The 17,558-nt window shown below is 47.9% G+C and overlaps 1 protein-coding gene across 7 annotated transcripts; it reads left to right on the forward strand.

The window, feature by feature from the left end:
* Positions 1 to 2,637: 2,637 nt before the first annotated feature.
* CYP4A11 (cytochrome P450 family 4 subfamily A member 11) lies at positions 2,638 to 16,390 on the forward strand. Of its 7 annotated transcripts, none has more exons than XM_081055955.1 (13): positions 2,664 to 2,918; positions 7,255 to 7,396; positions 8,128 to 8,172; positions 8,652 to 8,779; positions 9,755 to 9,879; positions 10,245 to 10,399; positions 10,865 to 10,971; positions 11,057 to 11,244; positions 11,344 to 11,477; positions 12,764 to 12,828; positions 12,973 to 13,049; positions 15,508 to 15,698; positions 15,942 to 16,389. In XM_081055955.1, exons 1-12 carry the CDS (start codon positions 2,724 to 2,726, stop codon positions 15,674 to 15,676), a joined length of 1,530 nt encoding a protein of 509 aa, XP_080912081.1. In that variant the 5' UTR covers positions 2,664 to 2,723; the 3' UTR covers positions 15,677 to 15,698; positions 15,942 to 16,389. The 7 variants fall into 7 exon arrangements, with proteins under 7 accessions (XP_080912080.1, XP_080912081.1, XP_080912082.1 ...); XM_081055956.1 differs by having other exon boundaries at positions 15,955 to 16,389; XM_081055958.1 differs by having other exon boundaries at positions 12,764 to 12,810; positions 15,955 to 16,389.
* Positions 16,391 to 17,558: the final 1,168 nt, after the last annotated feature.

Genomic DNA, 17,558 nt, shown 5'->3' on the forward strand with positions numbered 1-17,558 from the left:
CTCACAGTCCTTACTGTTTCTCATTCCAGGTAGGAGGTGGTGGTACAGAATGTCCCCAGCCGGTAATAAACAACTTAGGTTTGTGCTTGTCTTTGATGGGAAAAGCAAACAAGCAAATATCTGAGCTTGAAAAGCTTCTGCCTCGTAGGTGCCATCTTTGTAGAGGAGTAAAGGTAAACAAGATATGAGAAATTGCATCAGCATTAAACCCAGTTTTATCAGACCCAGAACACAGGAAATTCCTGGGGCAATCGACCCACATGAGTAATACTTCAAGCTGTTGCTTTGGGGATTGACTGCACACCTCCCACCTCTGCCTTTCTGTTGCATATAAGCTGAAACAAGAAACACCCAGGAATAAAAATAGTAATTTCCTTTTTAAGATGTGGCACCTGAACTGAATTTAATCTGTTTAAGATGGTGATCTAACCCCATCCGAGGTTTCCCTTGTTCCCCATTTCATTCATTCATCAAACCAGGAAGTATTTATTGGGCATCATCTGTATGCACAGTCGTCTGTTCCCTGCAATGGGAAGCATAAGGACATACAATGCCTAGTTACACATTTTGTGGAGCCCTTGGTTGGAATGTCTGGATACCAAATGAATGAAAAAGGTATTTACCAGTTAATCAATATTGACCAATGCAAGCACAGCTTACTAAGAGGTAAGCGCTTTTTTTGCAGAGCATTGTACATTCTGTTTTGATCACTTGGTTATAAGCTTTTCTCATATCATTAAAAATTCTCCATAAATATCATTTTCAATGAATGCTACATCTAGCCTCATGGTTTGCCCAACACTTTCTCACAAAAGCTGCTCTGGATAGTGAGTAAGGCTTGCATTCACACCAATACATGGAGTTGATGAAACCCTCGTCTGCTACTTGGAAACAGTGGGTAAAACAGTAAACATGACATGCTTCCTGGGAAGTTTCAGGACTACCATATGTGGTCTGAGTCTCAACCCCAAAATCATCTCTTTACTTTGATGGTTAACAGCAAAGTCTCTGAAGCCAGACTGCTTGGGTGTGAATCCTGGCTCCACCCCTTACCAGCTGGATGACCTTGGGCAAGAAGCTAACCTCTCCGTGCCTTAGTTTTCTCACCTAGAGTTGTAGGGTTTTTAAAAAATCTGTTTTGCAGGGTTGTTGTGGGAGAAAACATACAAATTCTTTGCTCAGTGCCTAGAACATAGTAAGTGCTGACTAAATGTTAGCTCTTACCAAGCATTATGAGCTCAAGTATAAAGAAGAAACTGATGACTCAGGCAGAAAAAGAATGAGTTACAACCAAAGAGTCAGAAACCCAGGCTTTCTGACTCCAAAGTCTCTCTACTACTGCCCTTCATGCTGAGGGTGCAAAACTAGTGCTGAGCCAAGTAAGGAAGAGTCAGAGTTCAAGATTCCCTGGGGTTGGAGCCAGAGGGATGGAAAATAACCACAGAACTGGGGGAAGCTTGGGAGGAATGGTTACATGCCGCTGCCCTTGGGTTTGGACAGGAGCCTAGGATTTACTGGACAAAGAAAAGAACTCTGGTTATGTGACGAATCACCTGTCACGATGTAGGGCAAAGGATGAGGGTATTCAGAGTAAGAGTTTAGATGGGTGAGTAAGCAGGTCAGGAGCAAATGGTGCCTCCTGGAAGGCTGCCTGCCAATGAATCTTCTTGAAATGTATTGTGTTTTACTCTGAATTATGGGCCCTGGATTTGATATTGGGGAGAGAATCATTAAAACAGTGAGGGCGACAGATTAACTTGCCCCTATTCCTTGCTCTTTTGTGAAATCAGTCATGATTTCCATGCATTTTTCATACCTGTACCTAGCACACTCCACCAGCTGAACTCCTATTCATCCTTCAGGATCCTTTCCCTTTCTTTTAGTTTTCTGAAACTAAAACCCAGCCCACTATTCAGTCCTCCAGTAAGGCCTTATCATATTTTATTGTACTAAGTTAGTTTTCTGACTTTACCTACTAGACTGTGCACTCATGAAACATTTGCTGAGTGAATGAAAAAATGAATGAATGAATGAAGATTCCTGGGAAGGGGGGATCTTAGGAAAGGGATTATTATTCCACCTGCAAAAGGAGAAACTGAGTTTCAGAGAGTATCAATTACTGCCTGTATATGTAGTGAGCCAGACCTGGGGCCAAACCTCCTGAGTCCAAGGCCAGTGCTCTGTCCACCCTTACCCACAACTGAGCAGTGGACTAGGACAAGCCCTGGGGGGAATTGCAGAGGCAGCTAGGCAGGCAGTTTTGGAGAGAACAGAGAAGGACTGTAACCCCAACTCACACGCAATGCCTGTTTTCCGCTGGCCACTTCACTTTACCTATCTGTAACTAGTTCCTCTCACTGAAATGGGGATAATAATAAAACAATACCTCCTGAACATTTGGCCAACAAGACTGGAGTTTTGAGAAGTCAGAGTCTGTGTCTGTTTTACTTGCAGCTAGGTTCCGGCACATAGTAGGTACTCATGAAATGTTTGTTAGGAAACCGAGGAACGGAAAGTTACAATGTACACAACTGTTGTCACCGTTAGCTGAACCCGCTTTTCTCCCTGTTTTTCAAGGTGGATCATTTACAATGAATCAACTCTGGTGACTGAGCCCTAAGCTCTGCCCTCATCCTTCACCCTGCCAAAAGGTGGGTGGGACAATCCTTCCAGCCTGGCCTGTAGTGGTCAGAGACAGTCAGCAATCCAGAAGGTACCGCACCATGAGTGTCTCTGTGCTGAGCCCTACCAGCCCCCTGGGCAGTATCTCTGGGCTCCTGCAAGTGGCTGCCCTGCTCAGCGTGGTTCTGCTGCTGCTCAAGGCAGCCCAGCTCTACCTGCACAGGCAGTGGCTGCTCAAAGCCCTCCAGCAGTTCCCGTCCCCTCCTCCCCACTGGCTGTACGGGCACAACCAGGAGGTAAAAAGGAGCGGCAAGGGAGAGTGGGAGGGCAGAGGGTGCCGGGGCTCTTAGATCACGGGCATGGTCAGCAAGTCTATCGGACAAAGCCTTGTGGTGTGCAGAGCTTGTGGCCCTGGGGGAAAGCCCAGGTCTCGGCTCCTAACCCAGTCTGGGAGCTCACTCCCTCACAGGAAGCCTGTGCTGGTGTTCTCAGTCTGTCGGACCCTCCTTCCTTAGGTCGATCTGCAGGCTATTTGCAGCCCAGCACTTTGAGGACAATGGCCGCTCCTTGCTGAGTCTCCCAGCTCCACACTGGGACAGAACAGAACTTCTAGATGCTTCCCTGCCCCAGTCCACTCAATCCCATCCTCTCTGCCTGGCCCTGAGCTTGCATGGGAATGCAGACAACCTGTGGGGTTTCCAGTCTGTGGAGACAATGGACAGGAATTTTAAAAAGGTATCAGGTCAGAAGAAGAACGGCTCACCCGTAGGGCGGGCGGGGGTAATGTCAGATGTAGGGGACCAACTAGCTCAGCTGGCCGGAGACCATGGGAGTTTTCCAGACTGGTGATTGCAGTGCTAAAAGCCTGACAGGTTACCGGCACAGATAAGCAAGAAGGCTTCCAGGATGGCCCCAGGGAAGGCGTATTGGCATTTGAGTTGCGCCACTAAAGAGAATCTCTTTACCTCTCAGCTCTCCTTCCCTAAACCCCTGCACTGAGCTGTTTGGGGCTGAGGACATCCGCCTCCTTCCTGTACCCCAGTACCCAGTGCAGAGCCTGACAAAGGGAGGTGTACTGACAGAGGAAGAAGCAGCTTGCAGGTTGGGTAAGACAGTGCTCGCCAGCCAGCTCTGTTAGTGCTAGTCCCCGAGGCGGAGGGTGCAGAGCAAGGTGAGGGCACCGCTTGGAGCAGGGTTCACCAAGGGTCTGTGGATGAAAGGAGCCTTAGGAGGTGGGGTGTTGCAGACACCTGGGCCTTCTCTATTTCAGAGAAGGAGATCAAGTCATCATCAGCACAGAGGAGCTATAGGTAGGGACTGTTTATAGTATCAGCTGCAGAGAAACAGCCAAAGTCCAGTTTGTTCGTGCAAATTGGGTTACTATTGACTTCCAGTTTATTTGCTCATTGGGAGAAATTGCGACCTTTTTTGACGCAGTTGTCACAGTTCTGAGATAGGATTTGACAGAAGGAACCACTGACAATTCCTCTGGTGACTTGCCCATTGCCCAGATGGCGTTCGATGACATGTAAGCTCTCTACGTGGATCATTCTATTTACGTAACTAATATTACGCATGATGTGGCTTGTCTGTCAACTTGGGTGGTGGAGAGATTCGGCAGCCACAGTTTTCTTGCTTTTATAGTATATCTGAGATTTTCATTTATTTAATATGTCTGTTATTGGCTAAGTCGGGAATTGAGTGCCACCTATTACATCCAGACTGAAGCTACTCTTTCAGGCCAGATGACAAGTGAGAAGGTGGGCAGAAAAGCATATGGGTTCTGTCGCTGAGCTACCTAGATTCATATCCCAGCTCTGCCCCGTGCTTTGAATACCCACTCTACGACTTGATTTCCTCATTTGTAAGTTAGGGAGGGTAATGATCATTATAGCACTCGAGTGAGCTATTATAATGTGAGAATTAAACTTGGCATAGACCTAGGGCCACAGTTACACTCTAATTTGTATGAATGTAAAATAATATTAATACCTATGAAAGACAACTATGTTGAAGGTACAGACTCAGTGCATTAAATTGGGGTAAAAGCCAACATGGACTGTGGAAAGGGGAACTCACATCTTTGGGATTCAAATAAACCAAACAGCCTTGTTTCCCGCCATGACCACCTCCAAATCAAGCGTACCTGTCATGTTAGCACAGCCCACATCTGATGATTGCCTGTGGGGGACATTATTACCTGTCCACCCACTCTCTTTCTATTTCCCTTTGGGCAAATTTCTTTGTGGTTGCAGTTCTTAGCAGCAACTAGGTGAGGACAACCCCAGTAGAGCACTGCCTACACTGAGTGGCTGAAGCCTGGAGGCCAGATGGGCACTGGGTATTTGCCTACATGGTTGTCATCACTGTCACCATGGCTACCATCCTTTCTACAAGGGGCTCTGCTGGCTCTGGCCACACATGCTCAGAGACATAGGGCAGCCCCAACCATTTAATTGGAAGGCTGACAGACCAGTGGATGCCAGAATGGCCTAGAGAGAAGAATGGAAAGACAGAACACAGTTACGCTCCTTTGGGTCCCCAAAGGGCACTAATGACAGGAGCCAAATTTGAGGGAAGCTGACTGGCTTGGGCACTAAGCAATCAAGAAGGAGACATGCGACTGTGCCGAAGCAGGGTCCCTCAGGCCCCTGCCAGGCCACTATGAGGGATCCTAAAGGATCAGGTAACATAGCGGGGGTGGTAAGAGTCTTCCACTGGTCAGTACCCACATTGGATCAAAGGAGAGGGGAAGCACCAATGATGACCATGACCTGGGAGCACAGAGCCTCCTCCCTGTGTAATTCAGCAGGACACCTCTCAGGCAGGATTGTCTGCTCACCCACACTCCCCACTAGAACATGAGCTCCATGATGGCAGGGACTTCTGTTATTCACTGCTGGGTCCCCAATAACTAGGAAGGCAATTGACCCAAAGTAAGTGCTCATACACACGTATCAAATAAATGAATGAGGGGCTCCATCTACTCATTTATGTATTTGCTCATTCACTGTAGTGGAAACACAGGGATGTCATCCCAGCTCAACTGCTCTGAGAACCCTTCCCTTACACAGGGTGGGCACCTGAATGCCCTATTCAACCCTATCCACAGGGGATTGTAGCAGGTGTACACCTTGGCCATGATATTTCAATCAGATTCTCAAATAAGGTGTACAGTGCCACTCAGACAAGATGTGGAGTAGAATGGTCATGTGCCAGTCCCGGAAGGATCCAAGCGTTCTTCTTCACCATGTGGACCCAGCTGCATGAGGTCAGGGACTGTTGTCTATTTATCTGTGACCATATTGCCAGATTCTAGGAAGCATCAGATACAAGGTAGAGCCTCAATAAACATTCGATGAGAGAACGAATACGTGTACATACAGAGAATAAGAATGAGACACTGTCCAGGCAGCTCTCCAGTCCCTGTTCTGCTTCCTGCCCTTGGGCTCTGTGAGACACCCTTGGGCCCCCAGCCTTCTCTTTGTCCCTTTTCTCTTTCTTACATTAGCTCAAGATTCTATCTGTCATCGGCAATGAGAATTTTAATCAAGACTCATTCATTCACTCTCCTACCTGTATGCATTCGTTCCTTGTCACATTTGCTTTAAAAATAAGGCATAACTCCTCTGAGCCATATCCTCTATGCTGGCTCTAAGAACACAGACATTATTGGTATTGAAGGTAAATTTGCAAACGGGGGCACAGCCATTAGAAAGTTGAGTTGAAATATGATAACAGAGTCACCCAGGGACCTGTGGGAAACATGGGGTCAGCAGGCTTGGGTGTAATGCAGCTCACTTGGGCATATCCTTTAACATGGGTTTCCTCATTCTTCAGTAAAACATGATAGGGTAATAATCTGTCCCCAAACATCGGTGTACCTGGAGCGTTACACAATTGTATTACTTTGTTAGAGTTGCATAACAACAGAAATTTGTTGTCTCATGTTCCTTCTGGAAACTAGAAGTCCAAAACCAAATTATTTGTAGTGTTGGTTCTTTCTGCAGGCTCTGAAGGACCATCTGTTCCTGGTCTCACTCCTTGGCTAGTAAACCATTGTCTTCTCCATGTGTCTCTTCATATCATCTTCCCTCTATGAGTGATTGTTTCTGTGTCCAAATTTCCCCCCTTTTATAAAGACACAGTGGTATTGGATTATGGCCCACTCTAATAATTTCACTTTCACTTGATTATCCCTATAAAGACCCTGCCTCCAAATAAAGTCAGATTCTGATGTACTGGGGCTAAGGTATTCAATGTATGAATTTGAGGGGGACACAATTCAACCAATAACTCTTATGAAAGTCTATGGAAAAGGGTTTTATCTCATGCAGTTCATTACTGAACATTTCTCGAGCACGTACTCTGCGTAACATTCTAAAGGCTGTTCTGAGTCAGGGTCCATAGACGGCCCAACCGGAAACCAGAATCTGACCTTAGACCAAGTCTTAATCAAGAGCAAGAATCAGATCAGAGCCCAGCTCATCAGAAACAACTCCAAAGTCCTAATCACCTCTCAGGTGATAGATCCCGAGCTATCTCCCTGTGGCAGTCCTACCCTTCACTACCACTCCAAGCACTGGATATAAAGAGAAAGGTTTTATTGCTTTGTCTTTTTCTTTGTTATAGTTCCAAAAGGAGCAGGAGCTACAACAGCTTAAGAAAAGGGTAGAGGAATTCCCGTGTGCCTGTCCTCAGTGGCTATGGGGGAGCAAGGCCAGGCTCACGGTTTATGACCCTGACTACATGAAGGTGATCCTGGGAAGATCAGGTGAGAGTGAAACCCATATCATGGCTAGAGCAGCTCTTCCCTCTTGGATACATGCCCTTGGGTTGTGAAAGTCTAGAAGAGACTTGGAATTCTGCCATCATTAGCTGAAATTTCTACAAACTACCCTCTCATTTCACAACATGCCCAAGGTCCACAGTTTTCCCCCCACTTTTTTCCTTTCTTCTTTCCTTCCTTCCTGCCTTCCTTCCATCCTTCCTTCCTTCTCTATTCCAACCCCCCATTCTGAATTGATACAATCTATTATGTAAATTGCCACAGACATGAAAGACATTTCCTATTCACATTGACTTGGCCTTGGCACCTCTAATTGTTGCCCCTCCTGGGTCATGGGATGACTAAGCCCCCACAAATTGTAGGAACACCACAGGCCCCTGTGTTTTCTCTGGCACTGAAGATAAAAAAAAGCCTATATTTTATGCTAGTCCACCATCCTAGTCATGTGGGTGTTCTGTTCTGCTGCTGGGACACTGAGTCTGCCTTTGTGAACCCACAGTGACTAACAGGACAAAGAGACTTGAGGATGGGTGGCAATTGGGAAGTCACTTGAGGCCAACTGCCAGGTGACAATTATCAGGAAGCGATGGCGGTGCATGGACCAAACTAGGCAGGTGGTCCTTAGGATGTAGCTCAGTGCCAGAGTTGCATCCTGGGGGCCACCTGCCTAGTTTGGTCCCCTACAGTTTCCTGTATTGCCCTTCTTTACCTTTCAGACCCAAAGTCTCTTGGATCATACGGATTCCTGGCTCCATGGATTGGTAAGTCAATCCAACCAGGACTGTAAGTCCACGTGCCAGGTAGGTTTACCAAGAACTATTCTTTGGCTTACAGAGAAGAATAGATAACCAGCACCATGTCACCATCCACAACTATACATTAAGCCACATTTTTCTTCTTCTGATAAAACCTCACCGCTTCCCAAATGGTGATGAGAGCCCTCCTGACGCTTATCTTCTTCCACATCACTTCTCAGTGCTCTCCAACGTTTTCAGAGTGACAATTATTTAAGTCTTTCAATGACCTTCCCCCAACTCTATTTCATCTTTCATCTCGTAGCTGTCAAAATGACATCCTATGAACCTGCCACATTGGGAAATTTACATTCCTAAAATGTACCGGCCTTTCCTGTCTTTGCCCATGATGTACCTTCTTCTAACACCCTTGGTTCCTCCCAAATTGTCCCCAGTCATCCCTCTGATTCCATCTCCCTTTCCCCACACATCTGTCTGTCATCTAGGGTATGGTTTGCTCCTGTTGAATGGGCAGAGGTGGTTCCAGCACCGGCGGATGCTGACGCCAGCCTTCCACTATGACATCCTGAAGCCCTACGTGGGTCTCATGGCCAACTCAGTCCGAGTGATGCTGGTGAGTCCATCCCTCTCTGACCTGCTCATACTCCTGACAGCACAACTCACAAAGGCCACTGTCAGACACATGTGTCCTTCAGACATCCACCAGACACAGCCTGCCAGAATAACATGCTCAGAACTTACTGTGTGACAGCGCTTACCAAAAGTAGATAGGACGGGAGAGCACTCAGGCACCAGCTTGGATCCACATTTTGGTCATTGCTATGAGAACGTGGAACTGTGGTGAATTTCGGGTCAGCTCTCCACCCATCTCCACATCTTTAGCACAGTGGGCTATACAGAGCAAGAGTCATACCTCTGGGCAACAGCATATGTTGCTGCTGGCTGGCCTGGGCATTGGCAGCTTCCGGATGCCACTCAGGTGGGCTCTGGCCTGGGCCGCAGGGCTTCTGCATGGAATTGAGCCACTCCATGGAAGCAAATGGAGAACACGCTGCACTCTCAGAGCTGGATCCTGCCATCACATCACCTCCCAGCAGGTCAATGACTCACCAACTGTGATCAGCTAATATTTGATGAATGAAAGGAATTAAAGTCCCTGATGTCCCTTCCTTAGGAGCCCCATTATTAGACCCTTAGATTCCCTCTTGCTTGACACATTTGCTCCCTAACACTGGCGTTTGCCTGTCCCTCACATGTAGCTCCACCGCAGGACAGAGAAGATTCCCCCTTATGCCCTGAGAAACAATGTTTGCTGGTCTGCTGCAAGGTTGTGATCATCATAACTTACTCCTATATTTCAAAACTATCTCAACTGTTATGAAAGAACCTGTTTAATTGTGTAACAAAAGTTTCTGAGAATACGGGCCTCACTTTACAGAACTTGCTTTAGAGATTTCATGTGTCATAACGCATCTGGAAAGGAAGGGATTCCAAACAGGACATCTGGAGAGACACAGAGAGAGTGTAGCCTTGTCAGCAGAGGCCCTGTGGGGGACTAGACTAGGGTCAATGTCCCCTCCCACCACAGGATAAATGGGAAGAGCTCATCAGCCAGGACTCACATCTGGACATCTATGGCCACATCTCCTTGATGACCCTGGACACCATCATGAAGTGTGCCTTCAGCCAGCAGGACAGCGAGCAGACAGACAGGTCAGTGATAGTCCTTCAGCTAAAGGCTTTTTGTTTTCACCAAGTGGGATGGACTTACCTGAGAGGCAGTTCAGGCAGCTTGGATGGTGACCAGCACAAAGAGCAAGATTCTGTCGAGAATGACCACAGACAAATCCCAGTCCAGACCAACCCTGACTCAGCCGCAGATTCCTGACCCCTGGCACAGGGAGAAGCCTGTGCATGTCCCTTATTAAGGACTGAGGGTCTCCAGGACTGTAACACAGAGTGACAAATGCCACAGTGTCCCCTGTCTTTACTGTTGAAACTCCCACCTACAACCCCACTGCACCTCCATGTCAGAGGTCTCCCAAAACTCCAGTCTTTTCTGTATCTTGTCCCTTTAGGAACTTACAATCCTACATCCAGGCCATTGGGGATGTAAAAAATCTTTTTCATTTCCGAGTGAGGAATTTCTTCTACCAGAACGACATCATCTATAGTCTGACTCCTGATGGCCGCAAGAACCACAGAGCCTGCCAGCTCGCCCATCAGCACACAGGTTGGACTCTACCTCCTGGGCTGCTCCCCCTTCTTCATCAGGTACATCTCAAAGGGACTGGCCCTGACCCTCAGGATGAGCCTGGCTGCTTGCTGCCCGTACAGGAACTGGGACTCAGCCACATTGAGTACTTCCCTGGTGTAGGGCTTTGGGCACCGAGATGTTAGGGTGGGAGGGACTCTGTGGGGTTCACATGTGTCACCCCTTTGATGATGGTGAATAAGACCCCCTCTGAGCATCATTCGAGCTGAGCCTACTCCAGGGGCTGTGCTATTGAGGGGAAGCCTGACCTGCAAACACATGCTACTGGAGCTCCCACCCCTGATGTACACACCCACTCCCACACTTATCCTATTCACTGACACCCATATTGAAGGAAGGTGGGGGCAGTTGGGGCTACTGTGGTTTGCTGTTTGTGGGCACGCAGAGCTCTCCATCTGCGCGTGAACCACTGTTCTGGGACAGACCGAGTGATCAAGCAGAGAAAGGTGCTTCTGCAGGAGGACAGAGAGCTGGAGAAGATCAAAAGGAAGAGGCACTTGGATTTCCTGGACATCCTCCTCTTTGCCAGAGTGAGTGTGTGTAGGAGAGGCCCGAGGCTTTGCCCAGAACGACAGAGGAAGGGGCAAGCCCTGCACTCTTGCCATGATTTCCCAGATGGAGAATGGGAGCAGCTTGTCTGACAAGGACCTCCGTGCAGAAGTGGACACGTTCATGTTTGAGGGCCATGACACCACAGCCTCTGGCATCTCCTGGATCCTCTATGCTCTGGCTACGAACCCTGAGCATCAGCAGAGGTGCCGAGAGGAGCTCCAGAGCCTCCTGGGGGATGGCACCATTACCTGGTGAGTGCTCACGAAACGGGAGAGCCCTGCCCACTCAGCTAGACAAGAACCCGTGGCCTATCTGGCCCCTGCCTGCCCTAATGTTGGGCTTCATTTCAGGAACCACCTGGATCAGATGCCCTACACCACTATGTGCATCAAAGAGGCTCTGCGACTCTACCCGCCAGTCCCAGTAGTTGGCAGAGAGCTCAGCAAGCCCATCACCTTCCCTGATGGTCGCTCCTTACCCAAAGGTCTGAACTTCACCACACTCACTAACCTAAGTGCTCTGCAAGAACACAGGGAGGATAGATCCACGTGTCCTAGGGTAGTTCTGAACCTTTCTGATCTTGTTTCTTCATCATTAAATGGATACTGACTTCGTGTTTGGATGAAAAATACGAAATGCCTGGCACAGAGTCAGACCACATCAGAAGGTCAATAAATGTTATTTCCACTTCCCACTCATAAGGAAATTTTCCATTTTGGTACATTCACCTCAATAACCTATAAGTACCATCTCAATTCTGACATCTCACACAAACAGAATCCTAAGCTTCTATCATTCCTGGAGACTAGCATTCCATCACGTCTACACCCATGGTTTTTTAACGCTACACTCATTCTGTTTGATGACATTAACATTCTAGGTTTCTATTAATAATACTCCATGTTCCAATCCCGACTCCAGATAACAGGGACCATTCTGTATTCATTGCCACATCTATTTGAACATTCTCTGTATTTGATGTAATATGTCATAATTCCTTTCTGACAAATGCAAGGAACTATGGGCATGCCACTTAATTTAACAATGACTCATCCGTGGAATCTTCTCTGTAAGCCGATGTGGGACTCTGGATGCGATTTCAGGAATTCATCCCTAAAATTCTAATTCTCTGAGATGTAAGGTTTGCAGTGACAATCACACAAAGTTAGGGGGAGATGTGGTTTCTTCCTTATGGGGTCTATGCAAATGAGGGAGATCAGGAAATCCACGGTCATGGTTCAGACGGTCCAGTCTCTGAGGAGCCCTCAGGTTGATGGCAGAGAGCAGCTGATGACCAGATCTGAGACACCTGCCATGGTTGAGGCCACCCCTTGGCTCACCTCAGGTCTGAATCCCCTGTACTTCTGCACCTAGCTGTGTGATCAAAGGCAAGTCAGTCAGTCTCTCTGAGGCTCAGGTGCCTCATCTGAACAATGGGGATATGAGTGCCCTGTTTGAAGGGTTGTGTTGAGGATTGAATGAGTTAATGCATAATCCCCAAGGACTCATGGATGGTACTTGAAAAATGTGTTTTCACTTCAGTCGCTCCAAAAAGTAAGCTTCCAATTCTTCTCAGTTCTGAATCAACGTTGTCTACTAATGTGTGCTCATGCGCTTTGCCATGTCCACCCCACCTCTCTTGCAACATGATGATGTCCACTTAGAGGGATGGGAAGTGGTTCTCCTTGTGGCTTCCAGGTCTTTTGTGCATGCATCTACCCTCTGCTGGCATATGTATGGTCAGCCTTCTCTCTTCTCCCTGCCCCACAGGAATCATGGTCTCCCTTTCCTTTTATGGCCTTCACCATAACCCGAAGGTGTGGCCCAACCCAGAGGTATGATGGCTGTGGGAGGGGAGAAGGGCTGATCTCCCTAGACCGACACCTTCCTCTGTTCCCACCTCTGGGAGTCCTGTGCCCTCTTTAATTGGAAGAAGAGCCTTAACCCTACCTGTCCTGACCCTGATGCTGTTTCTGCAGGTGTTTGACCCTTCCCGATTTGCATTGGGTACAACTTCACACAGCCATGCTTTCCTGCCCTTCTCAGGAGGATCAAGGTGAGACGTCCTGTACCAAAGGGCCGGGGTCAGTGGGAGGCTACCCTGATGTTTGTCACCTCCTACATGTGTATGTGGGCCTGCAGTTATGCCCTTGTTTGTTGGTGTGTTGGCAAGGAGTCATTTGTCTATATTTACAAAAGAAATGTTTCATTTCAGGGCATGACACATGCACTTTTACCCACTGACTTTCCCAGTGGCCAGTCAAAATTCAGTGTCAGTGGCTGTTCCAAAGTTAATTTATTCTGGTGCTTTCCTCACTTTAGAAGTACGACATGGCAGAATTAGAATTTCTCATGTGAATTAAACTTCAGATGTTTCCTTTCCTCAATCACCACTTGCCTTAAAAGGGGTTGTTTTCCTCTTTCCACATGCTCAGTCCAGTGAGTGCCTTTTGTACTTAATTCATCGATCTGCCACTCACTGTGATGTTTGCGTGTGTTGGAATTTCCAGCTGCCTTCCTTGTCCTAACTGTTCCAGCCTTATACAGGAACAGTACAGTAGCCATTTGAAGACAGTTAACACCAATATGTGTCTATTTTTGCAGTCTTTACCTACAAATGTTTGACTGCACATGGATAGTTAGATGACCATGATAAATTTTCCAGTTGGCAAAATTCTTTATATGAGTGGAATTTATACACTATAGTCCCACAGTCTATATATATAGTCCAATGCTGGCAAAAGTGTGACATAAAAACAATCAACAGCTTTTCAGAGAAACTCCACCACTGTGTATATGACATACAGCATTTGGAAGGTTCCTGGTGTGTAGAATATAAAACATACTTGAAACAGCCATTGAGCTCGACCAGGGCACTCCAGAATGGCTGCTTTGAAAATCTGCAAAGACTACAGAAATCCTCCTGTGAAATAGTAACTTCCACACACTTTGTACGTAGTTACTAGAAACATGCTTTTTCTGAACTGATAATTCTGTGAATTCTTCAAATGGTGAATCTACTTTCACAGAACTGGCTTTAAAGAAATAGTTCTTCCAGAGAGCAAGATTGGCTCTAGCGTTTGGTTTCTCCCAGGGTTGATTTCTCCTTCATACACCTTGGCTGCAAGTCATGTGGCTGCCACTAGGGCACAGGAGAGGACGAGGCTGCTCATCCCTAAGTCAGAACTCATGTTTACTTTTTTTTGGTCCAATTTTAATTTACTTTTTCAATTCAATTAACTTCATGGGTTCAAATATAAAAGTATTTATTAAGCCTGTCTCTGTGTGCCAAGTCCTGTCCTAGAAGGTGGGAAAAAGCGATAAAAGAAACTGTCCTGCCTCCAGGCATTAACAGTCAAAAAGAAACACCTCTACTCAGGACAGATATCATTCATTCCTTCCTTCACTCACTCACTCACTCACTCAACAGAGCAGATTGTTGAATGTGCCATGTTCTTGCACTGTACTGGGCACTGGACGGTGATGTGCCCTTGAATAAAACAGTAATGGTGCTTTAGGGTCTGCGGGGAGGAAGAGATACAGCCGGCACAAGCTGTGAGGGCAGCGTGTCATTAGAATTAGCCTTGAGCTTGTGACAGGTAGATTGGAGGGAGGGCATTCTCCATGATCTCAACACATGAGCTGAGTTAGGAAGTGGAGCCGGACATGTAAGAGGTGAGGAGGCAACAATCCATAGAGGGCTTTTACGTCAGCTGAGACATTTGGACATGTCCACCTGTGATGGATGCCATAGGAGGGTCTGAGCTGGGCCGTGGCCTCAGTGTAGAGGGAGGGGAGGCAGGGAGATACGAAAGGCTAGGTGAAGAGACTGACAGATGGCAAAGAGGGACATTTCTGGAGTGGACTAAGAAGGCTAGAGAAGCTGCTTGACTGGGGATGAGGGAGAGGCAGAAGTCTGGACCATTCATTAGAGGCAGGTATGACAGTAGATTGAGAGACTCTAACCTGTGGCCCCTCCTGGAAGCTTCCCTGCTGCCATTCTGACTTCCTTATACAACCCCATCTTTCCTTCTCTGTGAACCTTTTCTGTCTGAGGATCGTGGTCCCTGTGTGTCCCCCTTGACTGAGAGAGCCGGAGAGGGTGAACCACCACAGTACATACAAGGCCTTGACCTGGCCTCCACATTGTGAAACCGGAAACTGCTTATGGAAGGAGTGAACACACTAACAATTAACTCCTTTAATGATTCACTCCATTGACTCAGTGGCTTAGAGCTCTGACCCTTCCCTAACAGGATGTATGCCTGCTGAGAACAAAAGTCAGAGTTAGGAGCCTCTTCTGGAGGACAGACGGAATCTATCAAAGGTCAGAGGGAGAGTGTGAAGCAAGGCTTGGGGCAGAGGTGTGTGTGACCTAAAAGGAAGAGCTTTGAGTTGATCAACATAACAGAGCCCTGAAAGTCCCATCCTGACAAGGGTTCAGAGGTCAATGCCTACTGCACTCAAAAGAGGGTTTGAGACATGTCTCATGTCATTTTCCCTCCCTGACCCAGGAACTGCATTGGGAAGCAGTTTGCCATGAATGAGCTGAAGGTGGCTGTGGCCTTGACTCTGCTCCGCTTTGAGCTGGCACCAGATCCTTCCAGAGTTCCCATTCCAGTACAAGAAGTTGTGTTGAGTTCCACCAACGGGATCCACCTGCAGCTCAGGAAGATCCTGTAACCCTTGCTGAGACAAAGACAAGGTCTGAAGAAATCTTTGCTGCCAGCCTGTCTTCCAGTTATCCACCCTCCTTCCTGCCTATCTTCCAAATTCTTGCTTTCTAGCTGCCCACCTGCCATTCTACCTGATCTCTTGCCTCCGGTCCTCTGATTGTCTTCCCTTCTCCCTGTCTTTTTCATTCTCTTCCAGCTTGTCATTCCATGTATTTGTTTCTTTTAGCTGCTATGATAATTTACCACAGCCTTAACGACTTAAAACTACACAGTTTTTGCTCTTAGGGTTCTGGAGTCAGGAGACTGAAATGGGTTTCACTGGACCACAACCAAGGTGTGGGCAGGACCATCCTACCTCCAGGGCTCAGGGAGAGAATCCCACTCTGCCTTTTCAGCATCTAGAGCTGCATTGCTTATATTCCTTGGCTCCTGGAGCCTTACTTCCTCCATATTCAATCCAGCAGCACCTGCAAATGTCTCTGCTTCTACATTCATGTTGCTTTCTCTTTTGTGGGGACATTTGTGATTACATGGGCCCACTCAGATTAAACAGGACATAGCCACAGCTTGTAGGGATTAGATCGGGAAATCTTGGGCAGCCATAATTCTAATAAGTCCCTGTGTGACTGCCATCAGTCTCTTCTGTATGTTACCTGTCCACCCGTTTGTCATTCCCTCATCCTCTCCTTCTTTCCTCCCTGGAATAAAGTTTACAACGTCATATGAGTATCTCTCTTTTCTTGGGAGGAGATAGATGGAAGAGAAAAAAGAGGAAAGGGGAGGGAAGACAGAGGAGAAAAGAAGGGAGATGATATCTGCTCTGTGGTGTCAGGACCCCAGCAGGGCCAGACATGGCCCATCTCCCCAGCCACCACGAAGTGGTGGAGACAAGGTGGGCAAATGGGTGTGGCCAGTGGGAGAGGATGTCAGACACGAAGCAGCAAACAGCAGTGGTGCCTTCCCCACGGGACAGCCTCTTGGTAGTCCCCTGCATCTCTGGCCGGCTACCTTGACGGAGGAGAGGCTTCTTCAACCCTGACACATTGGTCACTGGGCAGGTGCTGGTCCTGCTGACCCTGGGCCCTGTTCCTTTTGTGTTTCTGCACCAGCCTCTCTCAGCCCAGGTGTGTTCTCTTGCTGGTTCTGAACACTGGTCCTCCTCCTGTTCCATTGCCTCCCTTTCATGCCTAACCCAGGGCCCTGGGTGCCATAGACAGACCTTCTGGTAGGCTTGTCCCTGTGGTGGGATGCCTCACTCTGCCTCCCTGAAGGCTTCTCCCCAGCCGGTGCCAGCAGCCACCCTCCCTGCCCCTGGCTTCCAAGGTCACTGGGCCAGTTCAGCCCTGCTCTGAGAAGGGGCAAGGTGGACACTCAGTGTTTGACTGAGGGACAGTGCAAGAAAATGAGCTGGGTGCATGCATCCTGGGCAGGAAGTTTGGCAAGTCCCCTCACATCACGTGGTGCAGAAGAGTTCGGTGGCCATACTCAGAGAGCACAGGACGATGGGAACTTGGAATTCTGAATCATCAGCCATGGACACGTGCTCCAATCACACGATTCCACAGGGGGTGAGGAGCGTGAGTAAAAAGTGACACTGCTGGCTTCAGTCAATGGGACAGACCTAGGCTGACTTTACGCTGACATGTTTAACCAAGACACATACATAGTGACACCCCTGTACCTCTGTGTGTCCCTCTCATACAACACTCCCCACACACATGCACACAAGCACCTGGGATCAGAAGTGGCAGCATGTGTGTTGGAGAGCTGGAAGGATGAAGTGGAATTCATCTTTGGTGCCCGTGGTTCCCTCACCGCTTTCCTCCCCTCCCACAAGGAACCTCCTCCTTCCATCTGGCCCCAGAGCTCTCAGCTCTATTTCCTACCAA

This window comes from Rhinolophus hipposideros (assembly GCF_964194185.1).
Source record: "Rhinolophus hipposideros genome assembly, chromosome: 8".
In the NCBI taxonomy this organism is placed as follows: Eukaryota; Metazoa; Chordata; class Mammalia; order Chiroptera; family Rhinolophidae; genus Rhinolophus; species Rhinolophus hipposideros.